Genomic DNA, 22,775 nt, shown 5'->3' on the forward strand with positions numbered 1-22,775 from the left:
ATATATATATATATATATATATATATATATAGTAGTGATATATGGCAAGTGCCCATTAAGTACATAACTAGAGAATAAATCACAGCCACAAGATCAAGAAAATCAAGAGCTAGTATTAAAACATGTGATTTTCGAATTTGAAGGAGAAATCAGTTCACTTTACCACATATTTACTTCACTATAACAAGACGGGGATATAATGGACATTTCACAAATAAAATTAGGGTTAACATTTGAATTAATTTCTCATTTACGGAATTCAATCTCTCTGCCATCACTCCTCTTCCCATCTTCTCCTTCTCCTATTCTCGAAATTTCGTCGTTGCCGTCTTCCTGTCGCTGCAATCGCTCCCGTCTTCCCGTCGTTGTCAACATTCCTTCGCCTCCATCCGTCGTCGAACAATGGATTCAACTCAGAAAGATTTTTCAAATTTATGTAAGTTGTTCTACAGGTTTGTTCAACTGATTTAGATTTCTCATTCCGATTTCTCTCATTTCGTCGTCAAACTCATTTTTTATTAACATTTCTTCAACGAATTTAGATTTGAACATTTAATTAGTGTTAGAATCAACAGTTAATTAGTTTTAACAATTCTGCAAATTCAAACATCGACAATTTTTAATAAGTGAGATCTGCAATAGTTTATTATGCAATCCAAATTGAACATAAGAACATCTGCTTACAGTTAATTACTACAGTTAACTACTTCTCTTTTTTTATGTAGGTTTTGATCGATAGAAAAAAAGTGCAACCAAAGACTTCAATCGTGAGTAACTCCTACCTGCTCTGTTTTTCATTTAGTGAAGTATTCCATGATTAGAGTGAAGTATTCCATGATTAGAGTGAAGTGTTTGTGATCTACGCTTATTGTGCTCTGTTTTTTTATTGGAGTGAAGTAAAACATGCTTAGAGTGAAGTATTCTTGTGTTAGAGTGAAGTGTTTGTCATCCATGCTTATAGTGTTTTATTTTTCCATTTCAGTGAAGTAAAACAAGCTTAGAGTGAAGTTTTCTAGTGTTAGAGTGAAGTGTTTGTCATCCATGCTTATAGTGCTTTGTTTTTTCCATTTCAGTGAAGTAAAACATGATTAAAGTGAAGTATTCCAGTATTAGAGTGAAGTGTTTGTCATTCATGCTTAAAGTGCTTTGTTTTTCCATTTCAGTGAAGTAAAACATGCTTAGAATGAAGTATTCTACTGTTAGAGTGAAGTGTTTGTCATCCATGCTTAAAGTGCTTTGTTTTTCCATTTCAGTGAAGTAAAATATGGTTAGAGTGAAGTATTCTAGTGTTAGAGTGAAGTGTTTGTCATCTATGCTTAAAGTGCTTTGTTTTTCCATTTCAGTGAAGTAAAAATGCTTAGAGTGAAGTATTCTAGTGTTAGAGTGAAGTGTTTGTCATCCATGCTTATAGTGCTTTGTTTTTCTATTTCAGTGAAGTAAAACATGAATAAAGTGAAGTATTCCAGTATTAGAGTGAAGTGTTTGTCATCCATGCTTAAAGTGTTTTGTTTTTCCATTTCAGTGAAGTAAAACATGCTTAGAGTGAAGTTTTAAAGTGTTAGAGTGAAGTGTTTGTCATCCATGCTTAAAGTGCTTTGTTTTTCCATTTCAGTGAAGTAAAATATGGTTAGAGTGAAGTATTCCAGTGTTAGAGTGAAGTGTTTGTCATCCATGCTTATAGTACACTATTTTTTCATCTCAGTGAAGTAAAACGTGTTTAGAGTGAAGTATTTCATGCTTAGAGTGAAGTGTTTATGATCCTTGCTTATAGTGCACTATTTTTTCATCTCAGTGAAGTAAAATGTGCATAGAGTGAAGTATTACATGCTTAGAGTAAAGTGTTTGTGATACTTGCTTGCAGTGCATTATTTTTTTTATCTCAGTGAAGTAAAACGTGCATAGAGTGAAGTATTTCATGCTCAGAGTGAAGTGTTTGTGATCCCCACTGTTTTTTCATCTCAGTGAAGTAAACGTGCATAGAGTGAAGTATTCCATGGTTAGAGTGTATAGAGACCTTAAAGTGAACTAATAAATGTTAAGAGTGAAGTGTTTTACCTTTGCAGTGATTCAGTTTATGCTTAGAGTGAAGTATACGATGTATGTCTTATAGTGTTATGTGTTTTCTGATTTTAGTGAAGTTATAGACCTTGGAGTGAAGTATATGATATTGTTACTACGGTGAGCGGGAAAAAAATTGGAAATGTATTGAAGCAGCAGGGGAATACTCCAAAGACTAAGAGCAAAGAACTGCAGCGCATTAATGTTGTCTGAAACAAACCATTAGTCATTGAATAACTTGGCGACAACATCAAAACATTATCAAGAATGCAGCAACAACATGGAGATAGATGTGGAAAAATGATTGCAAACTTCAAGCATTCATGATCATTTGTATAAACTGATATGGTTCATAATATGTGTCATTTAGTTCAATATAAAGCTCATCCGTTTCAATTAAATTCAATATTATGTTAGACTATTTACTTCACTGCAGAGCATATTTGCTTCACTATAGAACATATTTACTTCACTGTAATTCACTGTAAAGTTATTATACTTCACTATAAGCATATAATAGTTCACTATATGCACAATATACTTCACTATATGTTCAATATACTTCACTAAAATGAAAAAAAATAGTTCATTATGACTAATATTCTTCACTGAATTATCAAACATTAGTATAAAAGACCATATAGTATTTCAACTTCACTGTAAAGTGAACCAAAATATCTAATATGTGAGCTAAAGATTTGTAGGCAGTGAAATAAACACATGTAAAAGTGAACTTATTCGCACTTGAGTAGAACACAATAAACAAGTTCGCAACAAGATAAAAATCACTCAAAAGTGAACTAAAAACGAGTCATTAGTGCACTAAATATGCTGCTACAAAGTGAACTATTTCTGGCCAAATTCCCAGTGCCTCTGTTTTGTCTTCTCTTTCACCTTTCTGCAGTTCTTCAAATCATGATGTCCAATCTCTTGGCAGTTTCCACATTTTCGACCCGGTTTCATTGATAACCTCAATGCTTCTGTTTTTGTCTTCTTTTTCACCTTTTTTTTATCCCTTTTTACGGGTATCAAACCCAATATGTCGAGCGTGATTGTTATAGAAGTCCAATGCACGATCAAGAGTGATAAACTCTGTCCGATTTTTGGCTTCAAATCTTTGGGACATTTTGGCACGTAAATCACTATTGTATAAACAAAACAACGTTATATTTCACTATTAGTTACATATACTTCACTACATGAAATATTCACATCACTGTTAGCAATAAATCATTGTTGAATAAAAAACAATTTATACTTCACTGTTCGTTACATATACATCACTATATGCTCAATATAGATCACTATATCCTCAATATACTTCACTGTAATGTAAAAACAAAACACTATAAGGCATGCATCATATACTTCACTATAACCATAATTTGATTCACTGTAAAGGTGAAATACTTCACTGTAAGCACGATATAGTTCACTATATCATCACTATACTTCACTGGAGTGAAAAAACAAAACACTATAAGACATGCATCATATACTTCACTATAACTGTAATTTGATTCACTGTAAATGTAAAATACTTCACTATCCTCAATATACTTCACTGGAATGAAAACACAAAACACTATAAGACATGCATCATATACTTACTGGAAGCGATAAATACTTCACTCCAAAGTATGATAATTACCTTTAGAAGTCTTAGCTTCCTCTCCCGACGATGATGAATCGAAATAATCTTCGTCCCCGCATCAGAATTGAATCCATTGATTTCTCTTTTGCGTGATTGATGAATTGGAGAAGAATGGAATCACGATGAACTGCAATGAATTGGAGAGGTATCGCAATGAATTAGACAAAATTCGCGTCGAGATGAATTGAAGAACGAATAATGTGAATTGGAGAAGAATCACGTTGGATGAATTGAATGGAAAAACCGAATTTGAATGAATCTAATTTTGAAGGAAATCGATCATGAGATTTTGGTTCCAGATCTGATTTGGAATGGAATGAATATGATATGGAACACACGCCTTATATGAATTTCATAATGTGATTCCAAAAATACCCTTGGCATATTTTACATCATTAAAATAAACAATATTTGTTGCCTTTATTTGTGTGGCTGAGAATTGTTCTCTAGTTATATACTTAAAATTAGTTAGACCTTGATCACTCCTCTATATATATATATATAGGGGTGCGTTAGGCTCCTTTGCACCCTAAGTGTCCTATTTCCTTCTTAATCTCAGCCCTTGGATCCTTAAATTGGATGGTTGTGATCAATGCATTATTAGTCTATAATGTTGCATTATTAGCCGCTGTGCATTATTAGAATGAAAATGTGCATTATTAGTCGCTGTGCATTATTAGAATGAAAATGTGCATTATTAAATGACACGTGGCATTAATCTAACCGTCAGATGACAAAATCGTGGGGTTAGGATTAAGAAGGAAAAAGGACAAAAGATATGAAAAGGATTTGAATACATCCCTATATATATATATATATATATATATATATATAGGTTTGTGTTAAAATGACAACCCCTCTTAAAATGACACCGTGACACCGCTTATACAACAATATTATAAAGGGTTTTTGGCTTTTTAAATCAAAACCTTTCCCCGAATTCCGGTTTTTCCCATGAACTATGAGATTTGTTTTTAAAACCACGAACTTTCATTTCGTTAGGATTTTCCCAACCCGACCCGAATAGCACATTTTCGACCCGAATAGCATAATTCAAAATGTTAAAGTTGTGTTTTGTTTATTCAAAAGTTGTCATTTGTTATGTAATAATTGTGACTGTATGTATTATTGTGTCAAATAGGATCCAAGTAAACAATTTAGTGACAAATAGGATTAAAATTGACATGTAGACAACCCGGGTTTCGTCGTTGACCCGCCCGGGGAAAATCCTAACGAAATGAAAGTTCGTGGTTTTAAAAACAAATCTCATAGTTCATGGGAAAAACCGGAATTCGGGGAAAGGTTTTGGTTTAAAAAGCCAAAAACCCTATTATAAATGCTACACAGCAATATTACAAACACTACACAACAATCTATAGATTGTTGTATAGTGTGTTGGATATTGCTGGACAAGAAAACTTGTTGGATAAAGACCAGCAAATTGCTGGCCGAGTTTTTCAGATTTTTTTATTTTTTTTGCCATGTGGAAGCTTATTATTCGTCCACGTGTACAAATGATTGACTAGGAATGGTGGTACGGTGTTATTTTAAGGGGTGGTGGCACCCTTACATGCCCTTATATATAGGGTTGTGTTAAAATGACAACACCTTTTAAAGTAACACCATACCACCATTCCTAACCAATCATTTGTACATGTGGACGAATAATAAGCTGCCATGTGGCAATCATAAAAATTGCTCAAGGGTAAATTTTAACGCACCCCTATATATATATAAAGAGAGTTGTGATCAATGTCGAACCAATTTTAAAGACCGAACTAGAGACCAAATCTGGGCCATTAGATCTAGTTTTTTTTATGAGATGTGCTGCTGTGAAAATTTTTGCGGCTTCATTACAAGCCCATTTTACTTCATTATATAGGTTTATTACTTCATTCTGTACTTCAAATGCTTCTACACATACTTCATTCCAATAATTTATTACATTATTCCATGTATTTATTAAACCATATTAGCGTCATGGCGTTGGTGATAGATATTGTAGAGAGAAAGAACGGCACGCGACGGCGAAACCACATTTACGTACTGGAATGAAGTAAAAACCTACTGGAATGAAGTAAAAACCTACTAGAATGAAGTAAAAACCTACTAGAATGAAGTAATATATTCTGGAACGAAGTTAAATCTTCGTAACATGTTAGTATGACTTATTTACCTTCAGATGAATTAAAATAAGCTCGTGATGAAGGCGAAAATAATTTATAAATTTCTGTATCTTATCCATAAAAAACTAGATCTAAAAGCCCTAATTTGGTAGGGTTCGATGGTTCGGTCTTTAAGAGTGGATTTGTGGATAATGGGACTCTATATATATATATATATATATATATATATATATATATATATATATATATATTCTAATGGTCATATTCTAATGCTTATAACACCCTAATCCAAAATTAAGACCAAATCTCCACCCTTAGATTTTAAAATGAGTGGATGAGATTAAATCTTACGAATCTCAATAAATAGTAGACAAAATATCAACAAAAGGGTAATATCGTCATTATGTTATCATATGATAATTTTCGTGAATGTTTTTTTATATCAACATAGTGTATTACAAATATCAACAATATGACATAAGAATATCAACACTAGTACAAGAAAATATCAACACATATTTATTGAGATTTTTACATGGTTTTATTGAGATTTTTTGATGTATTTGTTGATAAAAATCTGGTTATCAACATTTACGAAAACTAAAATAAAAAATATCAAATTTCATCATCCGAACGTCGTCGGAACATATGCAATTGAAATCTCGTTAGAATCCTTATAAAATTATCTTTAATTTGATATATTTTTTGTGAAAAAATAATTTAAATCGAGAGAGTTGCGTAAATTTAAAGTTTTAAAATGATTTTAATGAGAGGGAATTGACATTAATACCCTCTAATTTTATTTATTAATTTTTTTAATTAAAAATATAATCCATGTGATATTATTTCAACCACTAGATCTTCTAATCTAATGGCTAAGATTTAGTCTTAGTTTGGGATTACTAATTAGTTAGCAAAAATCGATTCAACGAAGAAAAAAGGGAGAGAGAGGGATTCGAACCCTCGATACCAAGGCGATGATCAGTAGCTGGTCCGAGAGGATGATCAACCACACTGGGACTGAGACACGGCCCAGGGACGAAGCAGACTAGGTTAGCCGAAAGATGGTTATCAGTTCAAGAATGTAAGGTGCCCCTGTTTTTTCAGTTGATCACTCCCATATATATAAGGTCATATTCTAATGCTTATAGCACACTAATCCAAAATCAAGACCAAATCTCCACCCTTAGATTTTAAAATGAGTGGATGAGATTAAATCTTACAAATCTCAATAAATAGTAGACAAAATATCACCAAAAGGGTAATATCGTCATTATGTTATCATATGATCATTTTCGTGAATGTTTTTTATATCAACATAGTGTATTACAAATATCAACAATATGACATAAGAATATCAACACTAGTACAAGAAAATATCAACACATATTTATTGAGATTTTTACATGGTTTTATTGAGATTTTTTGATGTATTTGTTGATAAAAATCTGGTTATCAACATTTACGAAAACTAAAATAAAAAATATCAAATTTCATCATCCGAACGTCGTCGGAACATATGCAATTGAAATCTCGTTGGAATCCTTATAAAATTATCTTTAATTTGATATATTTTTTGCGAATAAATAATTTAAATCGAGAGAGTTACGTAAATTTAAAGTTTTAAGATGATTTTAATGAAAGGGAATTGACATTAATACCGTCTAATTTTATTTATTAATTTTCTTAATTAAAAATATAATCCATGTGGCACTATTTCAACCACTAGATACTCTAATCTAATGGCTAAGATTTAGTCTTAGTTTGGGATTGCTAATTAGTTAGCAATTGATCACTCCCCTATATATATAATATTAAAATAAAATTCGATTTTTTTATTTTTTTTCGTCCAAACCGAACCGAAAAACTGAACAAACCGAACCGAATTTTAAATTTTCAATTTGGATCGATTCGGATATTCGGTTTTCGGGTTTTTGCTCACCCCTAGAATGAAGCGTGGGATTCTTTGTATCAAGAGGTGCAGGCGGAAGCGGATGAGGACGCTGCTGCGGTCCCTAGTACGATTCATCATCGACGTACAATCCCGCGGGACCATGTCAGAGCGCACGAACGGTTGATGGTAGACTACTTTGGCGATAACCCCCCTTATCCGCCAGAGATTTTTTGTCGGCATTCCAGAATTTCGCAACCACTCTTCACCCATATAGCGACGTCACTGGCTCAGCGTTACAGGTGCTTCGCCTTCCGACTTGATTGCACCGGCCGGATCGGTCTGTCTACTTTGCAGAAATGCACCGCTGCATTTAGGCAGCTTGCCTATGCCGGCCCCGCTGATATGTTCGACGAATACCTACAGATGGGCGAGACGACTTGCCTAAATGTGCTTCGGCAGTTTTGTAAGTGCATCCGGGAAATCTTCGGTCCGGAGTATCTACGGAAGCCAACCTTCGAAGAATGCTAGAGACTGCTAGATATGCACGACACGGTGCACGGTTTCCCAGGGATGATGGGCAGCATCGATTGCATGTACTGGGAATGGAGAAACTGCCCGGTGGCGTGGAAAGGTCACTTCACTACTAGATTCAAAGGCATGATCCAAGAAGTCGTTGTCAACTACCGTTTGCGGATCTGGCATGCGTATTTTCGGTGTTGAAGGTTCGAACAACGACATCAACGTTCTGCAGTCATCGTCTCTCTTCAATGATGAGTGCCAGGGGGAGGGTCCACAAATCAGATTCGTGGCCAACGACACGGAGTACAACAGCGGACGTATTTGTCAAGACAGTTCGGCAACCGATTGGACAGAAGAAAGGCTATTTTGAGCGAAAACAAGAGGCTGTTAGGAAGGATGTTGAGTGAGCTTTTGTTGTGCTCCAATCGTGGTGGGCTATTTTACGGTGCCTGGAACGAGTTTGGCACGAAGATGATGTCGCGAATATCATGTATGCATGTATCATATTGCACAATATGATAATAGAAGATGAAGGATTTGCTGCTGAGCGTTGGGCACCGGAAGACAGTGCTAGTTCAAGTCACGGTGTTGCCTCCGCGCCGATATAGATAGGTGTACCGCGTAGTAATGAATATCTGCTCCAACGTTTCACTGATATGCACAGGAGCAAAGCACATAACCAACTCCAAGGCCGATTTGATTGAAGAGGTCTGGGCACGTAGGGGAGGGCCTGAAGTGTGAAGAAATTATGTGATGTCGAAAATTTTCGTTGTATAGTTTTCCCCTTCATGTAATACAACGAAAATTTAGTTTATTATTTTTATTTATTAATTAGCAGTTATTTTCTAATTATTTTCAGTCCGATAATTTTAATTCTGGTTGAATTAAAATATACATCAATTTATAAAAAAAAACGTCCAAATAAAGTGTCCACTTGTGGCTGTGGACAAAAAAAAATTGATGTGTTCACCAATGTGTCCTTCTTATTGTGGTTACCCTAATAGAAAATGGATTGGAAAAGTTAGTAGAATGCATGTCATACTTCTATATAATATTGGTTTTAATAAAATGTGAGCGAGAATGAGTGTGTAATATGAGACTCACTACCGAAAATTGTAAAAGTAAAATGTGACAAACTTTGTGTGATTGCACATGAATGAAAATAAGTTACAAAGTGAGCATCATTCTCCACTAACAATATTCTAATAACTTTTTTTTATTTCTATTCTATTTTATTAACGGATATTGGTGGTAAAAAACTAAAAATCATTAACTTTGAACAAAATATGATTTTTAACATAAACTTTAAACTTGGGTTTTATTATAACTAGTGTCCCTCCCGTGCGATGCACAGATCAATTTAATTTCATTATAATAATTTTATAATTTGAACTAATTACTTAAAATTGAATAAAAGTTAAAAATAATAAATATGTAAAAACAATTTAAATATATAATCCAAAACATAAAATTAAACAACTTTAAAAATCTGCCAAACCTATACACATATTTAAGTATATAAAGTTGCATTATTTGTAAAATTAATCAAAGCTTCTAATAACCACTTTTTTATCTCTAACACAATAACAATCACAGTTCTATATTAGTATTAATGGACAACCTAATCACTCAAATAAAAATAAAAAAATTAATACTACACAACAATAATCATTAATATTAATATGAAAGAATCACAGTACCATCAGCCATATATATAGAAATTTAAATTTTCATACAGTCACACATCCTCTCTAATGTTTTGATAAAAAAAAATATATTGCTTCAATAATTGTGCATGAAAATTATATCCAAGACCAAGCCAAAACTTATAACCCTAAGCACAAACATAAAATTAAACAACTTTAAAAATCTAACAATAACAATCACAGTTCTATATTAGTATTAATGGACAACGTAAACACTCAGATAAAAATAAAAAAATTAATACTACACAACAATAATCATTAATATTAATATGAAAGAATCACAAGTATATTGCTTCAATAATTGTGCATGAAAATTATATCCAAGACCAAGCCAAAACTTATAACCCTAAGCACAAACCTCAAATAGTTACAAATTAAATAAATAAAAGAAATTGTGACCATGTATAAACACATTGTCAATCTTCTTCTTGACTCATTCGTTCATTTCTTCTACAATCTACGGCTGCCGCAACCTATATATGCCTCAACCCATTTCTTCCTCACCATCGACAAATTGATGATTCAACATTAAATTTCATTATCTCAAAAGACACATTATTTTAATTTGTAGATTTATAGTTGAAATGAAAGCTAAATATCAATTCTAAAAAATAAACTACAAATTTTATACTTACATAAACAATTGCCTCCAACACCATAATTGACGAAGTGTGTTATAGTTCCTACAATTACATAAACAATGAGAGTTAATCAAAACTATTCAATCACGATTATAGAAAACGTAGGATAAAGTTTCATCGGAAGATGAAGCCGCCGAATAAAGTTTGTAAGAAAAGTCACCAGTGCGATAGAGAATAAGATAGCGAGTGAGTGAAATAATTGCTACCATGTGTCATATATTTATAGTCCAACAAAAAGAATTATATACTTATTCTTAAACCTTTCATTTGCCGATAATATTTAAAGACATTTTAAATTCTCTAAGTATAATTAATCAATAACGGTTTCTGTGCATATAAATTTTTACGGTACTAAATATAACCTTGTATACAATTGATATAGTCTGAATCATTTTATTTGATGCTTTGTTGGTGCTATATTCTACATTAATGAAGAAAACGTGCACATAACTTACGAAAATTGTAATCATTCTTTAAATCTATTGAAATATAACATTAATCTACACATTTATACAACATTAATTGTATTAAAGAATAGTAACTGTCATATTATTATTGCTGCAAAACTTTATGCATAATTGGTAGTAAATGTTACGGTTTTAATTACAAATGATTAGTGTAAATATTTGAATTAGTTTCATAACTTATAAATATTTCAGAACGAGGACAAAATTTATAAACATTTCAAAATAATGCCAAAACTCGACTTCTTTTATACTACCTCCGTCCCCCAAAATTTGCTACACTTTGACCCGACACGGGTTTTAAGAAATGTAATGGAAAGTGAGTTGAAAAAGTTGGTGGGATGTGGGTCCTACTTTTAAAGTATTAGTTTTATAATAAAATGTGAGTAGAAATGAGTTAGTGGAATATGGGGTCCACTACCAAAAATGGTAAAAGTGAAGTGTGTCAAATTTTCAGGGACGGACCAAAATAGTAAACTGTATCAAATTTTCGGGGACGGAGGTAGTGTATGCATAGATAGACTAGCTCATACCTAGGGGTGTCGAAATGGGAAGCGGGTATTGGGAAACCCTCAACCCGACCCGCTACCCGTCGGGTAATGGGTACCCGCTACCCGACGACAATGGGAAAGGGGCGGGATCGGGTAGTTTGTTTTAAATTTTTGCGGGTATGATGGTTATACCCGCTATCCGCTCGGGTATACCCGTTAAACCTGATAATACCCGTTATTTATAGGGGTTTAAAATATTTTATTTTAGTTAATTAGTTTCAAATCCATATATACTCCCCGATGATACACTTTATTTCCAATTATTTATCCGCTACCAAATGAAGGATTGCAAGGTTGGTGAAAGTGAAACTTTTATTAGTTTAGTGTCTTTATATTAAATATTTAAAATCTATAGACTTTTAGTTCAAGTTATATATATTTAGACTTTTGATGAAAGTGAATTATTTTTTATTTTATATTAGACTTATGAATGGTGATTTAATTTTAGACATGCTTGATGTTTCTATCATATTTGCTTATTTGAAATTTGGATTTACATTATATTTCATACATAGTCATATTATATTTAAGAGATGAGAAATCATCATATTTGTGCATAGTTAATAGTTGGAAATTATGCAAATACAACAAAGTAAAAAATATATAAATCTAAAATCGTAGTGTAGCAACTAGCAACAATCCCAAAATTCATTCTATAATTTCAAACATGTACAAAAAATTATTGCATTAGATGACTAGCATTGATGATAAGTGAAAACTAAAAGTATAATACCGTTAAATAATATAATACACAATTCAAATTATGTGTGCTGATTTGGGATACCCGATGCGGGTATGGGGTTACCCGTTTAACTATACGGGTCGGGATTGAGTAGTATAATATTGAAGTTTTCGGGTACGGATACCCGCAAAATCGGGTTTGGGTACCCGCGAATACCCGTTTCGACACCCCTACTCATACCCGTCCATTTTATCGAAGATGTTTTTGATTGATGGCATAACGAGGCAACGTATGTACCTTACGATTTACCTAACTACTCCCCAAGTCCTTGAAATGATGAGAGACCTACACCTGACTTTTGTAAACAAAACAATTGAAAAAAGTGATTATATAACCAAATTCAGGCCTTCGAATTACTCCAACAGCCACTGAATTCATAACTACTTATTTGATTTTGTTTGAGCTGCTTATATTTCAATTTTATATGAATTTAACTCTTTAATAAAATAGAAATCTAAATTGGAGGAAGAGAGAGTGAGCATGAGGGAAGTGAGAGTGGAAGATTTGGTGGGAAGTGGGCTTACACTTGAAGAAGCGAGAGATTTGGAGCAACAGCTCAAAAATGTTAGCAGAATTGGCGGCGGAGCAGTTGAGGTGTGGGCTCGGATCACGGCTGCTAAGCTGTTGAAGCCATGGCATCCGCATGCCCTCCACCAGCTTATCTACTACTCTATCTACCGCCACCACGATCAATCCATCCATGGCCCTTCTCTCTACTGGTTTCCCTCTCTGTAACTTCCTCTCTCTCTTGTTGCTTAATTTGTATTTTATTTACTGCAAAACCTTGATTCAAGTCCTAAATTGATTTAAAATTGGGGAAGTCTGCTTCAATTGATTCAATTTTAAGTCCCAAATTGATTATTGATTCATGAAAATAGTGTATTGCTTGTTGGATTGAGCAAATGTGAGGGTTTGTAAGCTTCTTCTCTATTAGTATCATGATTTCATAAATGGAATTTGAAGGATTTCAGGATAGAACTTTCATTTTCTTCATGTGAACAAAATGTTTTGGTTACAAGATCCCAGGCAAAATGTACAAACTTGGGGAGACTTATGGAGGCTCACGGTCCTCTCGCGTTAGGGAAATTATACAAGGACCCCATCACGAGCTTCAGACACTTCCATCGCTTCTCGGTGAATCATCCCGAGGCAAGAGCCTGTTTGCACTTCTCTTTCAAGCAAATGTGTTTGCGTATTCGCGTTGAACGACTTTTTTGGCGTGTGTTTGCAGATATACTGGCAATTTATACTCGATGAGCTATCTGTTCAATTTTCTGTGCCACCGAGATGCATTCTTGATTTATCCGACAAGACTAAGCATGGTGGGACGTGGCTGCCTGGTGCGGTGCTCAATATAGCCGACTGCTGTCTGCAATCAAGCACTTACCATAAGAAGCATGATGACAGCTTAGCAATTATATGGAGGCAGGAAGGTCGTGATGATCATGATGTCGAGAGAATGACACTAAAGGAGCTCCGTGAACAAGTGATGTATGGTTTGAGTCATCTGTCTTTACAAATATCATTCTTCATTATTGAATTGTTATACAAATAACTCTCTGTAATGTTATGTATTGCATAGAAGTGGCGTTGGTGTGTGTGTGTGTGTGTGTTTAGGGGTGTGTTATGGTGGTCAATATTATTCTAGTTTACTGAAGTATTTTTCCCTCGATTTTGAGCAGGTTGGTAGCAAATGCACTGGACTTAGAATTCTGCAAGGGAGATGCTATTGCCATTGACATGCCCATGACCAATATTGCGGTCATCATATATCTAGCAGTTATACTTGCTGGACTAGTAGTCGTGTCAATTGCCGACAGCTTTGCACCTAAGGAAATTGCAACGCGCTTACGTGTATCAAAGACAAGAGCAGTTTTCACTCAGGTGGTCATAAATCTTAATTTGGTTTCTTTATATCAACATGACAAGTGAGACATTTGAAATTTAGCACAAAATTATGGCTTTTCTGCTAGAACCCCCTTAAATAAAGGCGTAGATTATTAATTTTTTAGTCTAGCATTATGAGGTTTTAGGATTTGTTAAAATGCAGAATCAATCATTTTATATGCGAAGAAATATGTGTAAACGAACTTCGTATCTTATGAGAAGTATAACTGACGATATAAGATGAGGGAAAGTAGTCAATCTTATGAAATAATTTAATGATGCTTCAGTTACCAGAATGCTCAACAACTAGGTGTCGGAGACTTTGGCGTGTTGCATTTGGTTTTTCTTTGTTTGCAAATTTCTAACTTAAAGAAATTCAGGATTTCATCTTACGAGGGGGACGGAGGTTTCCATTGTACAGGTAACACATGCATATTCCAGTAACAGAGATTGTAGTGCAAATTAACTTAGCCAATCTTGTTTAAATTCTATTTGGGGATCCTTTTGTGTTCTTTAAATTGTATCTAAGCTAGTCACTTTCTTAGATAATCTTGTATGCATTGATCTCTTGGTGCAGTCGTGTAGTAGAAGCAGGCCCAGAAAGAGTGATCGTCATCCCTGCATCTGGAGAAGATATAGGTGTTCAGTTGAGAAGCCAAGACTCGTCTTGGAAAACTTTTCTTTCAAATGCATATGCCCTACCAAGGTATGAAACAGCTCAAGAATCAATAACACTTTCTTTTCCTAAGATTGCAGTATCAAAAACTCTCCTTTTGGCAGATGGAACTATTATAAACCAGTTCACCAGCCCATCGATGCTGTCACAAATATCTTGTTTTCATCGGGCACCACAGGAGAGCCAAAAGCTATACCATGGACTCACCTTTCTCCAATCCGTTGTGCTACTGATTCATGGACACATCTCGATGTTCAAAGTGGGGATATTGTTTGCTGGCCTACAAATCTAGGATGGGTTATGGGTCCTATTTTACTCTATTCCTGCTTTCTAACCGGTGCAAGTCTAGCTCTCTATCAGGGTTCTCCTTTAGGCCGTGGTTTCGGAAAATTTGTCCAGGTAACTTCTTGCCAACATTTTAAGCTACCGTGTCATTCAATCTATGTAGCTTCTAAAAGCTTTTATTCTTATACATGTGTATTTTTTATCGAATAAAGGATGCTGGAGTAACTGTTTTAGGAACTGTTCCGAGCTTAGTAAAGACATGGAAGAGTACAAATTGTATGGAAGGCATAGACTGGACAAAGATAAAGTAATTTCCACTTACCCTTTCGACATGTATGTATAATATATAGAAAGGTAAAGTGTTGCTAGAATAACAAACTCTGCAGGTCGTTTGGTTCTACCGGAGAAACCTCCAGCATTGATGATGACCTCTGGCTCTCCTCAAGGGCATTTTATAAGCCTGTTATCGAATGTTGTGGAGGCACCGAGCTTGCATCATGCTATATCTATGGAAACCTCATGCAACCCCAGGCTTTTGGAGCGTTTAGCTCCGCTGCAATGGGTGCTGGCTTTGTCATACTGGATGAAAATGGAACCCCTTATGTAAGTACCTCTTACCATTTGGATCGATCATGTTTAACTCGGTGCAGTTAAAGAATTTCCAATGCTTTTTCTTTGACAGCCCGACGATGAGCCTTGTGTTGGTGAAGTGGGCATATTTCCTCTTCACATGGGTGCATCTGATAGGCTGTTGAATGCTGATCATGAAGAGGTTTACTTCAAGGGTATGCCTATGTACAAAGGAAGGGTATGGTTTTCTTACTAGTTTTTCAATGATTTTAGTTGAATCAACAAATGAATCGAACGTTGTGTTTTCAGCAACTTAGGAGACATGGAGATGTCCTGAAGAGAAGCGTTGGCGGATATTACACGGTGCAGGGAAGAGCTGATGACACCATGAACCTTGGAGGCATCAAGGTATAAGGTTTAGGTTTAGGTTTAGGTTTAGGTTTAGGAAAACCATTCCTTTGTCGGCCTTCCGTTTATGGTCAAGGGCTTTGTGTGCAGACGAGTTCAGTTGAAATTGAGCGTATCTGTGACCGGGCCCACGAGGGAGTGCTGGAAACTGCTGCGATCAGCGTTGCACCGGCAAATGGAGGGCCAGAGCAGTTGTCTATCTTTGTTGTGCTCAAGAATGGATTGGACATCAAACCAGATGAACTGAGGTTGAAATTCTCAAAGGCCATTCAGACGAATCTCAACCCTTTGTTTAAGGTTTGCTGCAAAATAAGTTGTGAATGTTTGGGTTGTTTTTTGTTGGTTGCTTGGCTAATTTTTGGTCTGAGCAGGTGAGCTCTGTTAAGATCTTGCCGGAATTTCCTCGTACAGCATCGAATAAACTGATGCGGAGAGTGTTGAGAGATCAATTGAAGGAGCTTCTGCTGCAGAGTAGAATTTAATGTCTACAGAAAAATTTCGAGCAAATTTCTATTGCGAGTGTATTGTTTAAAGGTGTTTTGATTTGTAATAATTATTCAAAGTAAAATACAGATATAAGGATCTTACTGAAATATAAAATCTGTTAACTTTTGAGTACTAAATCAATAAAAACCTTCAAATTCCATCTATATGCCTTCAAGAAGATTATGAAATCTCCAATTAAATTAAGCTTCCAACTGTAAAATTAAATACCCGTCATCAGCCTATACAAATAACCTAATGCAGTATATATTTTTGGCGACAATAATGCACTATTATCAGAAATGTGAACAGAATCAATCCATGGAAAAACAGTTCTCTACAAATATTGGTTTTTTTTTTCTTATAACCATGTCTGAGATCAGAGAAGAGGACTAGAGTAAAAAAATCAATGAAATTGGTACACAAAATGATTGAAGCTGCATTTACCTCAAAAGAATGGACTTTCATTTCCCAGTGAGGTAACAAGAACCATACACAAAATCAAACCCATATTGACATGTACCACACGGTATCGGTTCTATCCTGACATGCTTGTCAGAAAACATTTTTACAGAACTTACAAGGCAGCCCATAAGTAAGTGACATTTCTGGTGAAAAAGAGATTCAGACAGGTACTCGCTTTCCACGGTAACGATCAAAAATCTGCATTGGGAAACAGTTCGCTAGTGAGACATTATACACTGTAAATTGATTAACTGAATTTGTGCCAAAAAATTATTCCACACCATGAAAGGATAGTGCAGAATAATAAATCATGATCGTAATCATGGAATATTAATCATGAAATCTAATTTGCACGGGAGCTTAGTAGGTGCCGCGTTTGGACAAGGAAAGAAAAGGCTAGTACTTTGTACACAAGCATAACTTCCATAAATTATGTGTATTATGTAAAAAAGTAATCCAAAGCTAATCCTATGATCAGCCAGTTCATCTGTTCAATAGAATGAATTTCCACTGAAGTCACAAGCTCAGGTGACAAAATAAATACTCATAAGTACTGAAAGCAACTAACTTTGAAATATATGAAATTTTGATCCGATTGTTACACGTCTGTAAAAGATGAAATTTAAGTTAAATTTTTGAGTTACTGATGGAGCTAAGTCTATGACTCTATAATAGGAGTTAAGCAAGGAAGAAGCACTGGAACAATGGAACCACCCTATTAGTCGATTCTGGATGTATGCCAAGGCTCTTCAAAGAAGGGATGTGTGCAATTATATGTTTTCGACAATCTTAAGACAGCTTTAAGTACTCAAAATGTAATCTTAAACAGACTCCACATAACTTATGAACTAACTGAACTAGTAGAACTGCTGGAGCACTGGAACTAAAGCATAATACAGAGAGCTGTCATCATGTAAAGGTCTCTGAAAAGCTTTGAATATCTTTTCACTAACAACAAAATATATCCTTAAACAATTGTTCTGCAATATTCTACTAGGGTTGGCCAGGTGTTAAGGTTGGTGACTGAAGAAAGCCAGCAGAACAAATTAAATTTCTCTTGTTTCTGAATTTAAACATCTTTTATGGACCTGGCTTTTATGGCACAGATCATAACAGAAGACAACAAACTCCACAAAAGATGGCAAACTAACTCCTAAGAAAAAATGCCAAAGCAACATTACCGATCTCACAAAAGGTTGCTGGAACAACCATCCGATAATAGGCATCTTCTGCAGAAATACAGCCAGTGTCGGCCAGAAGCCACTGTACCAACAAAATAATTAATAAGCCTCTAGCACTATGGTGGAAAATAAACCAAAGTTTAAAGTAAAAGATTCATCAAGTATATAATCAACACTATACCTGAAGAGCACAATAAATCCATAAGCCTCAACTATCATGCCTAAGATAGGCCATCCAATGATAACCAAGAAGAAGCCAACACCAAAAGAAATTGTTCCCTGCTATCAAAATAAGAAAGTTAAAATGAAGAAAGCCTTAACTTAACCATGGCCTCCACTCCCTGATGGGGGGAAAGGAAACAGATCATAGCAAGAAAATATGCCTTGAAATTCGAACGCTTCATAAAGAACTGGGCAGAAGACTTGAGCCCTATGGTTAATGTCACGCCTGAGAAGAAAAGGATCTGTTTGAGTAGAACAAAATAATATTAGGAAGATTAGGGTGAAATAAACAATTACTAGCTGAAAGACAACCTGCCACTATATCATACATACATTTCCCATTGCAAGTAGACCTTTATCAAAGAAGAAAATGATCCCAAGAAATGAAAAGAACACCCCGAACGCCGTCAAACCAAGTCCAATTTCTGTTTGATTAGAACCAAAATAAGATCAGATCATGCTCAACCACTTAGAAATTTCGTTCACAAATGATGATCTTAAAAGCCAGACACCAATTCCTATAGCATAGTTAACACTGATAAAACACTTGGCAATGAGAAATCAAAGGAACGCGAGAGAATCATTCGAGATGAGAATTTGTCAGCAAAAATGCACAATGAGATACGATTACACGTTAGCCATGCTTAGCTAATGCCAATCACTCCACAATCAGAATCAAATTTAACCAGCAACAACAAGAGTGGATTAAACTTACTTTTACGATCGTTCATCTCGAAGGACATCATATTCGCCAATTGTGATTCAATCAGAAATAAGCTAGATTTGTCAACAAAATCTCAGTCGAAACCCTACTCCGCTGCGAATTGGGGGAAAAACAATTACAAACCAATACTGGCACCAAAATAACAAATCACAGACATAAATATCCGAGAACTTCAGCTGAAAATTGGTCCTTCTTCAAATAAACTCATGTTAAAATAAACAAATGGAGTAAAAGTTAAAAGAGTAATCGCCATAGATCCACTAACCACCTCGAATCCGATCCGATCCCCTGGTTTACATCAGATGTTATTTGCTGGATGACGTCAATGGAATTGGAATTAAATGAAGAAAATATTCAATGGTCGTACTATACAATATGACAGTAATATTTAATTTATAATATTAATTGTTAAACAAAATTTAATTTATTATCTGGAAAATAGAGAAGAAATCCTATCAAATTTAATATTACCTGTGTTGCATTAAAGTCCTTACGGCCCTTAGTCTTAAACATAACACTCTAATATCAACCCTTGGATTAAATAATTTGATGGATGTGATTAAAAGCAACGCTATACATTATTGTAATGTTCTCGTACATTAAAGAGAAAAATGGTAAACAAACAATGATTTGCATCAGTTTCTGAACTACATATCCGTAATTGAAGGAGGATTATTTACAGCAACATTTGACCTTCCCACTCTCTCACCATTTCAAATTCTTGCTTCTTCGTCGTTTTTGCGCCGCTTCTCCGACTGACGCCCAGACCCGAAGGCGACTACTTCATTCTCAATCCCCAAAACCAAACCCTAGTTCCACTCGTCTTCCACTCCTCTTCGGAAAAAAATACAAATCGGCGACGAATGCGGCTGCGAAAACAAAGCCTCCGTCTTCCACTCCTTAATCGACCATCAAGTTGGGAGTTTCCAGTCCTCTCCTGCGATGAAATTAGGTTAATTAAAGCCGTCCCTTGTCTGCGAATTGGTAGCACAAAACTGAGAACGCTGCTATTTTTGAGAGTTTATTCTATTGTTGGTCGTCCTCTTCATTAAACTCGTATGTTTGTTCATTAGTGACGACAATTTGTATAAAGATTAGTTTTTTCTAGGTTTCTGAGAATTTTGTTGGTGGTAATTGATTTTAAGCGACTGTACATCATTTAGTCACATTAGTACATCATTTAGTACCCGTATTGCTACATTATTTTGGATTTTGTTTACATTATTTGATACACTTTTTGGTGGCGAACGACTGTACATCAATTACTTATATGTGTATATTAAATCAATTAGCAACTTCAGAGACTGATTTTATTATGCAGTGATACATTATTGGGTCTTGTGTGTATATTAATTATTTTCTTTAGATCCATCATGTTATTTACCAACTTTTCTACATTATTTAGCGTCTTTCAATGTACATTATTTAGCAATATATGTACATTAAGTTGCATAAATCATTTGTTGCCTTGATACATTGTTTATCTTTTTTGGTACATTATTTTCACAAATTTCATGCACATCATATGATGTTACATCTATGTACATTTGATTTCTACGAGATTGAGTCGTCGATTTTTTCCAAAAAATGTAGGTGTTTCATAGCTGGGCGTTGATTGCGTTTTCATATTATAAATTATTTTATTTGTCGTCGTCTTTATTGCGTCGAATGTACTTGTTTGGATTGGTTGTAGGTTCTGTGAATGCATGTACAAAATTGAATCCGTAACTGTAAATATGTCACGACCGCATTTTACTAAGGGTAGTAAAACATGGTTAATGTGACTAGGGATGAGAATTTAGAAGAGGGGTTAGAAATGGGGAAGAAGATATAAGAGCAATACATAAAATAAAAGAGAGTTATAAAGGGAGTACTTAGATAAGGTACACTCGATCACATAAGGATTCGAGTTTAGAGATTTGTACAACACGATTTATTCAAATATCAGAGTCTTAGAGAAAAGTAGAAACTAGCACAGCGGAAATAAATGAAACACGGTTCCATGTATGAAGACATGAACCTCCGAGAGTACTGCATGATTTGGAAATAAGCCCCTTTGATTCAACACTCTCCCCCTTCATCGCAGCTCGACCTGCACATTTAGAAATACATGCAGGGCTAAGTGCATAGGTAATCAGTGAACACAATGTCGAAAGATACAAGTATACATGTATAAAAGAAATTATTGTCGAGCCATCAACACAGTAATACTTGAGAATTTTTCATGAAAAGAGCCCAAGCTTACTAAAATCCTTTGCTTAAAAAGTTTGACTGCATTCTTCGTTCCTTCGGTAATCCGCCATATCTGGACATTCCTTCTTGTGCCGGGAAAGTGACCACTTTCCACGGACACCGGACTGACCAACCCTCTCGATGACACACAGCCCACGTGTACACTAGTCCGAGTAGGGACTCTCCCCTTGCTACGACTCAAATTCAATTCTTACTAATGTATGATTATCAAACAATTACCGTGAATATTTTTCTGTGAATTAATTGTTAGATTGTGATTTTTTAATGTATATGTCACATAATTATTAGTATAGATTATAATGGGTTTAATGTGTTGCGAAAGTTAAATCTATCCCCCGAAGGGTTTAGCAATCCATGGGGTTAGGGTATAGTACCGACTCACTAACAAAACCTGGTTGTTCATTATTTTGATATAGACTGCTACATTATACAATCCCAGATGTACATTATTTACCTCTGAACTTGTACATTATTATGTGGATAGTTTTCAGAAGTAAATTGATGTAAAACATTAGATTAGTCCTTGATATCTGCTACATTAATATGTGTTATGATAGTTTGAGTTACATTTTCACATGTTTTGTACATTACTTGCAATTTATTATCTACATTATTATCTGATGTACTTTTGTTTGATGTTGCTTATAGTATAATCTCCTCGTACTTTGGTTTGATATTGCTTGTAGTCTAATCTCCTCAATGTCAATATTTTTGAATAGGTACAAAGCGCCAAAAAAAAATCTTGGTGATGAGAACTTTGAGGAGAACATGCAACCTTCCCCAACCCATGATACATTATACGTGCATAATTGTACATGAGTTTAAAATATCATTCACTGCGACAAGATGTAGCTATATATCTACATACATTATTCAGTAATTTAATTACATTAATGTCTGGGATTCATTAATTCAAATATCATTTTCATACATTAACTTTGACATTAAACTAATTCTTTCGTACATTAAACTAAGTCTTTTGTACATTACAAAATCATGTTCGTACATCAAGTTCTGTATGAAATCAAAACCAAAGGATAGAAACAAAAATTATAGGAAAGTGTTGGTACTATGCCCTAGCCAAATGGATTGCTAAAGCCTAGGGAAAAAGAGTTATCTCCCTGCACTTGATGAAGTTTTCATTAGTCTGTCAGTACTACAACCTAGCCCGATGGATTGCTAAACCCAAAGGGTATGGATGCAACGTGCTGCAAGACATTAAACTAAGTCGTTCGTACATTACGAAGTCATATTCGTACATCATGT

At 34.8% G+C, this 22,775-nt stretch overlaps 2 protein-coding genes across 4 annotated transcripts; one reads left to right on the forward strand and one right to left on the reverse strand.

The window, feature by feature from the left end:
• The first annotated feature begins 12,646 nt into the window (after positions 1-12,646).
• LOC125200912 (probable CoA ligase CCL12) lies at positions 12,647-16,804 on the forward strand. The gene is made up of 13 exons (XM_048098739.1): positions 12,647-13,086; positions 13,375-13,504; positions 13,587-13,846; positions 14,038-14,239; positions 14,623-14,663; positions 14,820-14,948; positions 15,023-15,317; positions 15,416-15,510; positions 15,590-15,806; positions 15,886-16,011; positions 16,083-16,181; positions 16,272-16,478; positions 16,553-16,804. Exons 1-13 carry the CDS (start codon positions 12,836-12,838, stop codon positions 16,661-16,663), a joined length of 2,163 nt encoding a protein of 720 aa, XP_047954696.1. The 5' UTR covers positions 12,647-12,835; the 3' UTR covers positions 16,664-16,804.
• Positions 16,805-17,095: 291 nt separating this feature from the next.
• LOC125200913 (vesicle transport protein GOT1-like) lies at positions 17,096-19,631 on the reverse strand. Of its 3 annotated transcripts, none has more exons than XM_048098741.1 (7): positions 19,525-19,631; positions 19,248-19,349; positions 18,866-18,957; positions 18,694-18,774; positions 18,492-18,589; positions 18,311-18,392; positions 17,096-17,327 (listed from the first exon to the last, which is right to left on the reverse strand). In XM_048098741.1, exons 2-7 carry the CDS (start codon positions 19,276-19,278, stop codon positions 17,289-17,291), a joined length of 423 nt encoding a protein of 140 aa, XP_047954698.1. In that variant the 5' UTR covers positions 19,279-19,349; positions 19,525-19,631; the 3' UTR covers positions 17,096-17,288. The 3 variants fall into 3 exon arrangements, with proteins under 3 accessions (XP_047954698.1, XP_047954697.1, XP_047954699.1); XM_048098740.1 differs by having other exon boundaries at positions 19,522-19,613; XM_048098742.1 differs by lacking the exon at positions 19,525-19,631 and adding an exon at positions 19,412-19,497.
• Positions 19,632-22,775: the final 3,144 nt, after the last annotated feature.

This window comes from Salvia hispanica, chromosome 1, assembly GCF_023119035.1.
Source record: "Salvia hispanica cultivar TCC Black 2014 chromosome 1, UniMelb_Shisp_WGS_1.0, whole genome shotgun sequence".
NCBI lineage: Eukaryota > Viridiplantae > Streptophyta > Magnoliopsida > Lamiales > Lamiaceae > Salvia > Salvia hispanica.

Excerpts from the sequence above, each read along its gene's own strand:
- LOC125200913 (XM_048098741.1), bottom strand. The coding sequence starts at position 19,278 with ATGATGTCCTTCGAGATGAACGATCGTAAAA. Across the intron at positions 18,958-19,247 it reads CGAGATGAACGATCGTAAAA|AAATTGGACTTGGTTTGACG; the intron begins GTAAGTTTAATC and ends CTAATCAAACAG. Across the intron at positions 18,590-18,693 it reads TGAAGCGTTCGAATTTCAAG|GGAACAATTTCTTTTGGTGT; the intron begins GCATATTTTCTT and ends TTTTGATAGCAG.
- LOC125200912 (XM_048098739.1), top strand. The coding sequence starts at position 12,836 with ATGAGGGAAGTGAGAGTGGAAGATTTGGTGGGAAGTGGGCTTACACTT. Across the intron at positions 13,847-14,037 it reads GAGCTCCGTGAACAAGTGAT|GTTGGTAGCAAATGCACTGG; the intron begins GTATGGTTTGAG and ends GATTTTGAGCAG. Across the intron at positions 14,240-14,622 it reads CAAGAGCAGTTTTCACTCAG|GATTTCATCTTACGAGGGGG; the intron begins GTGGTCATAAAT and ends AAAGAAATTCAG.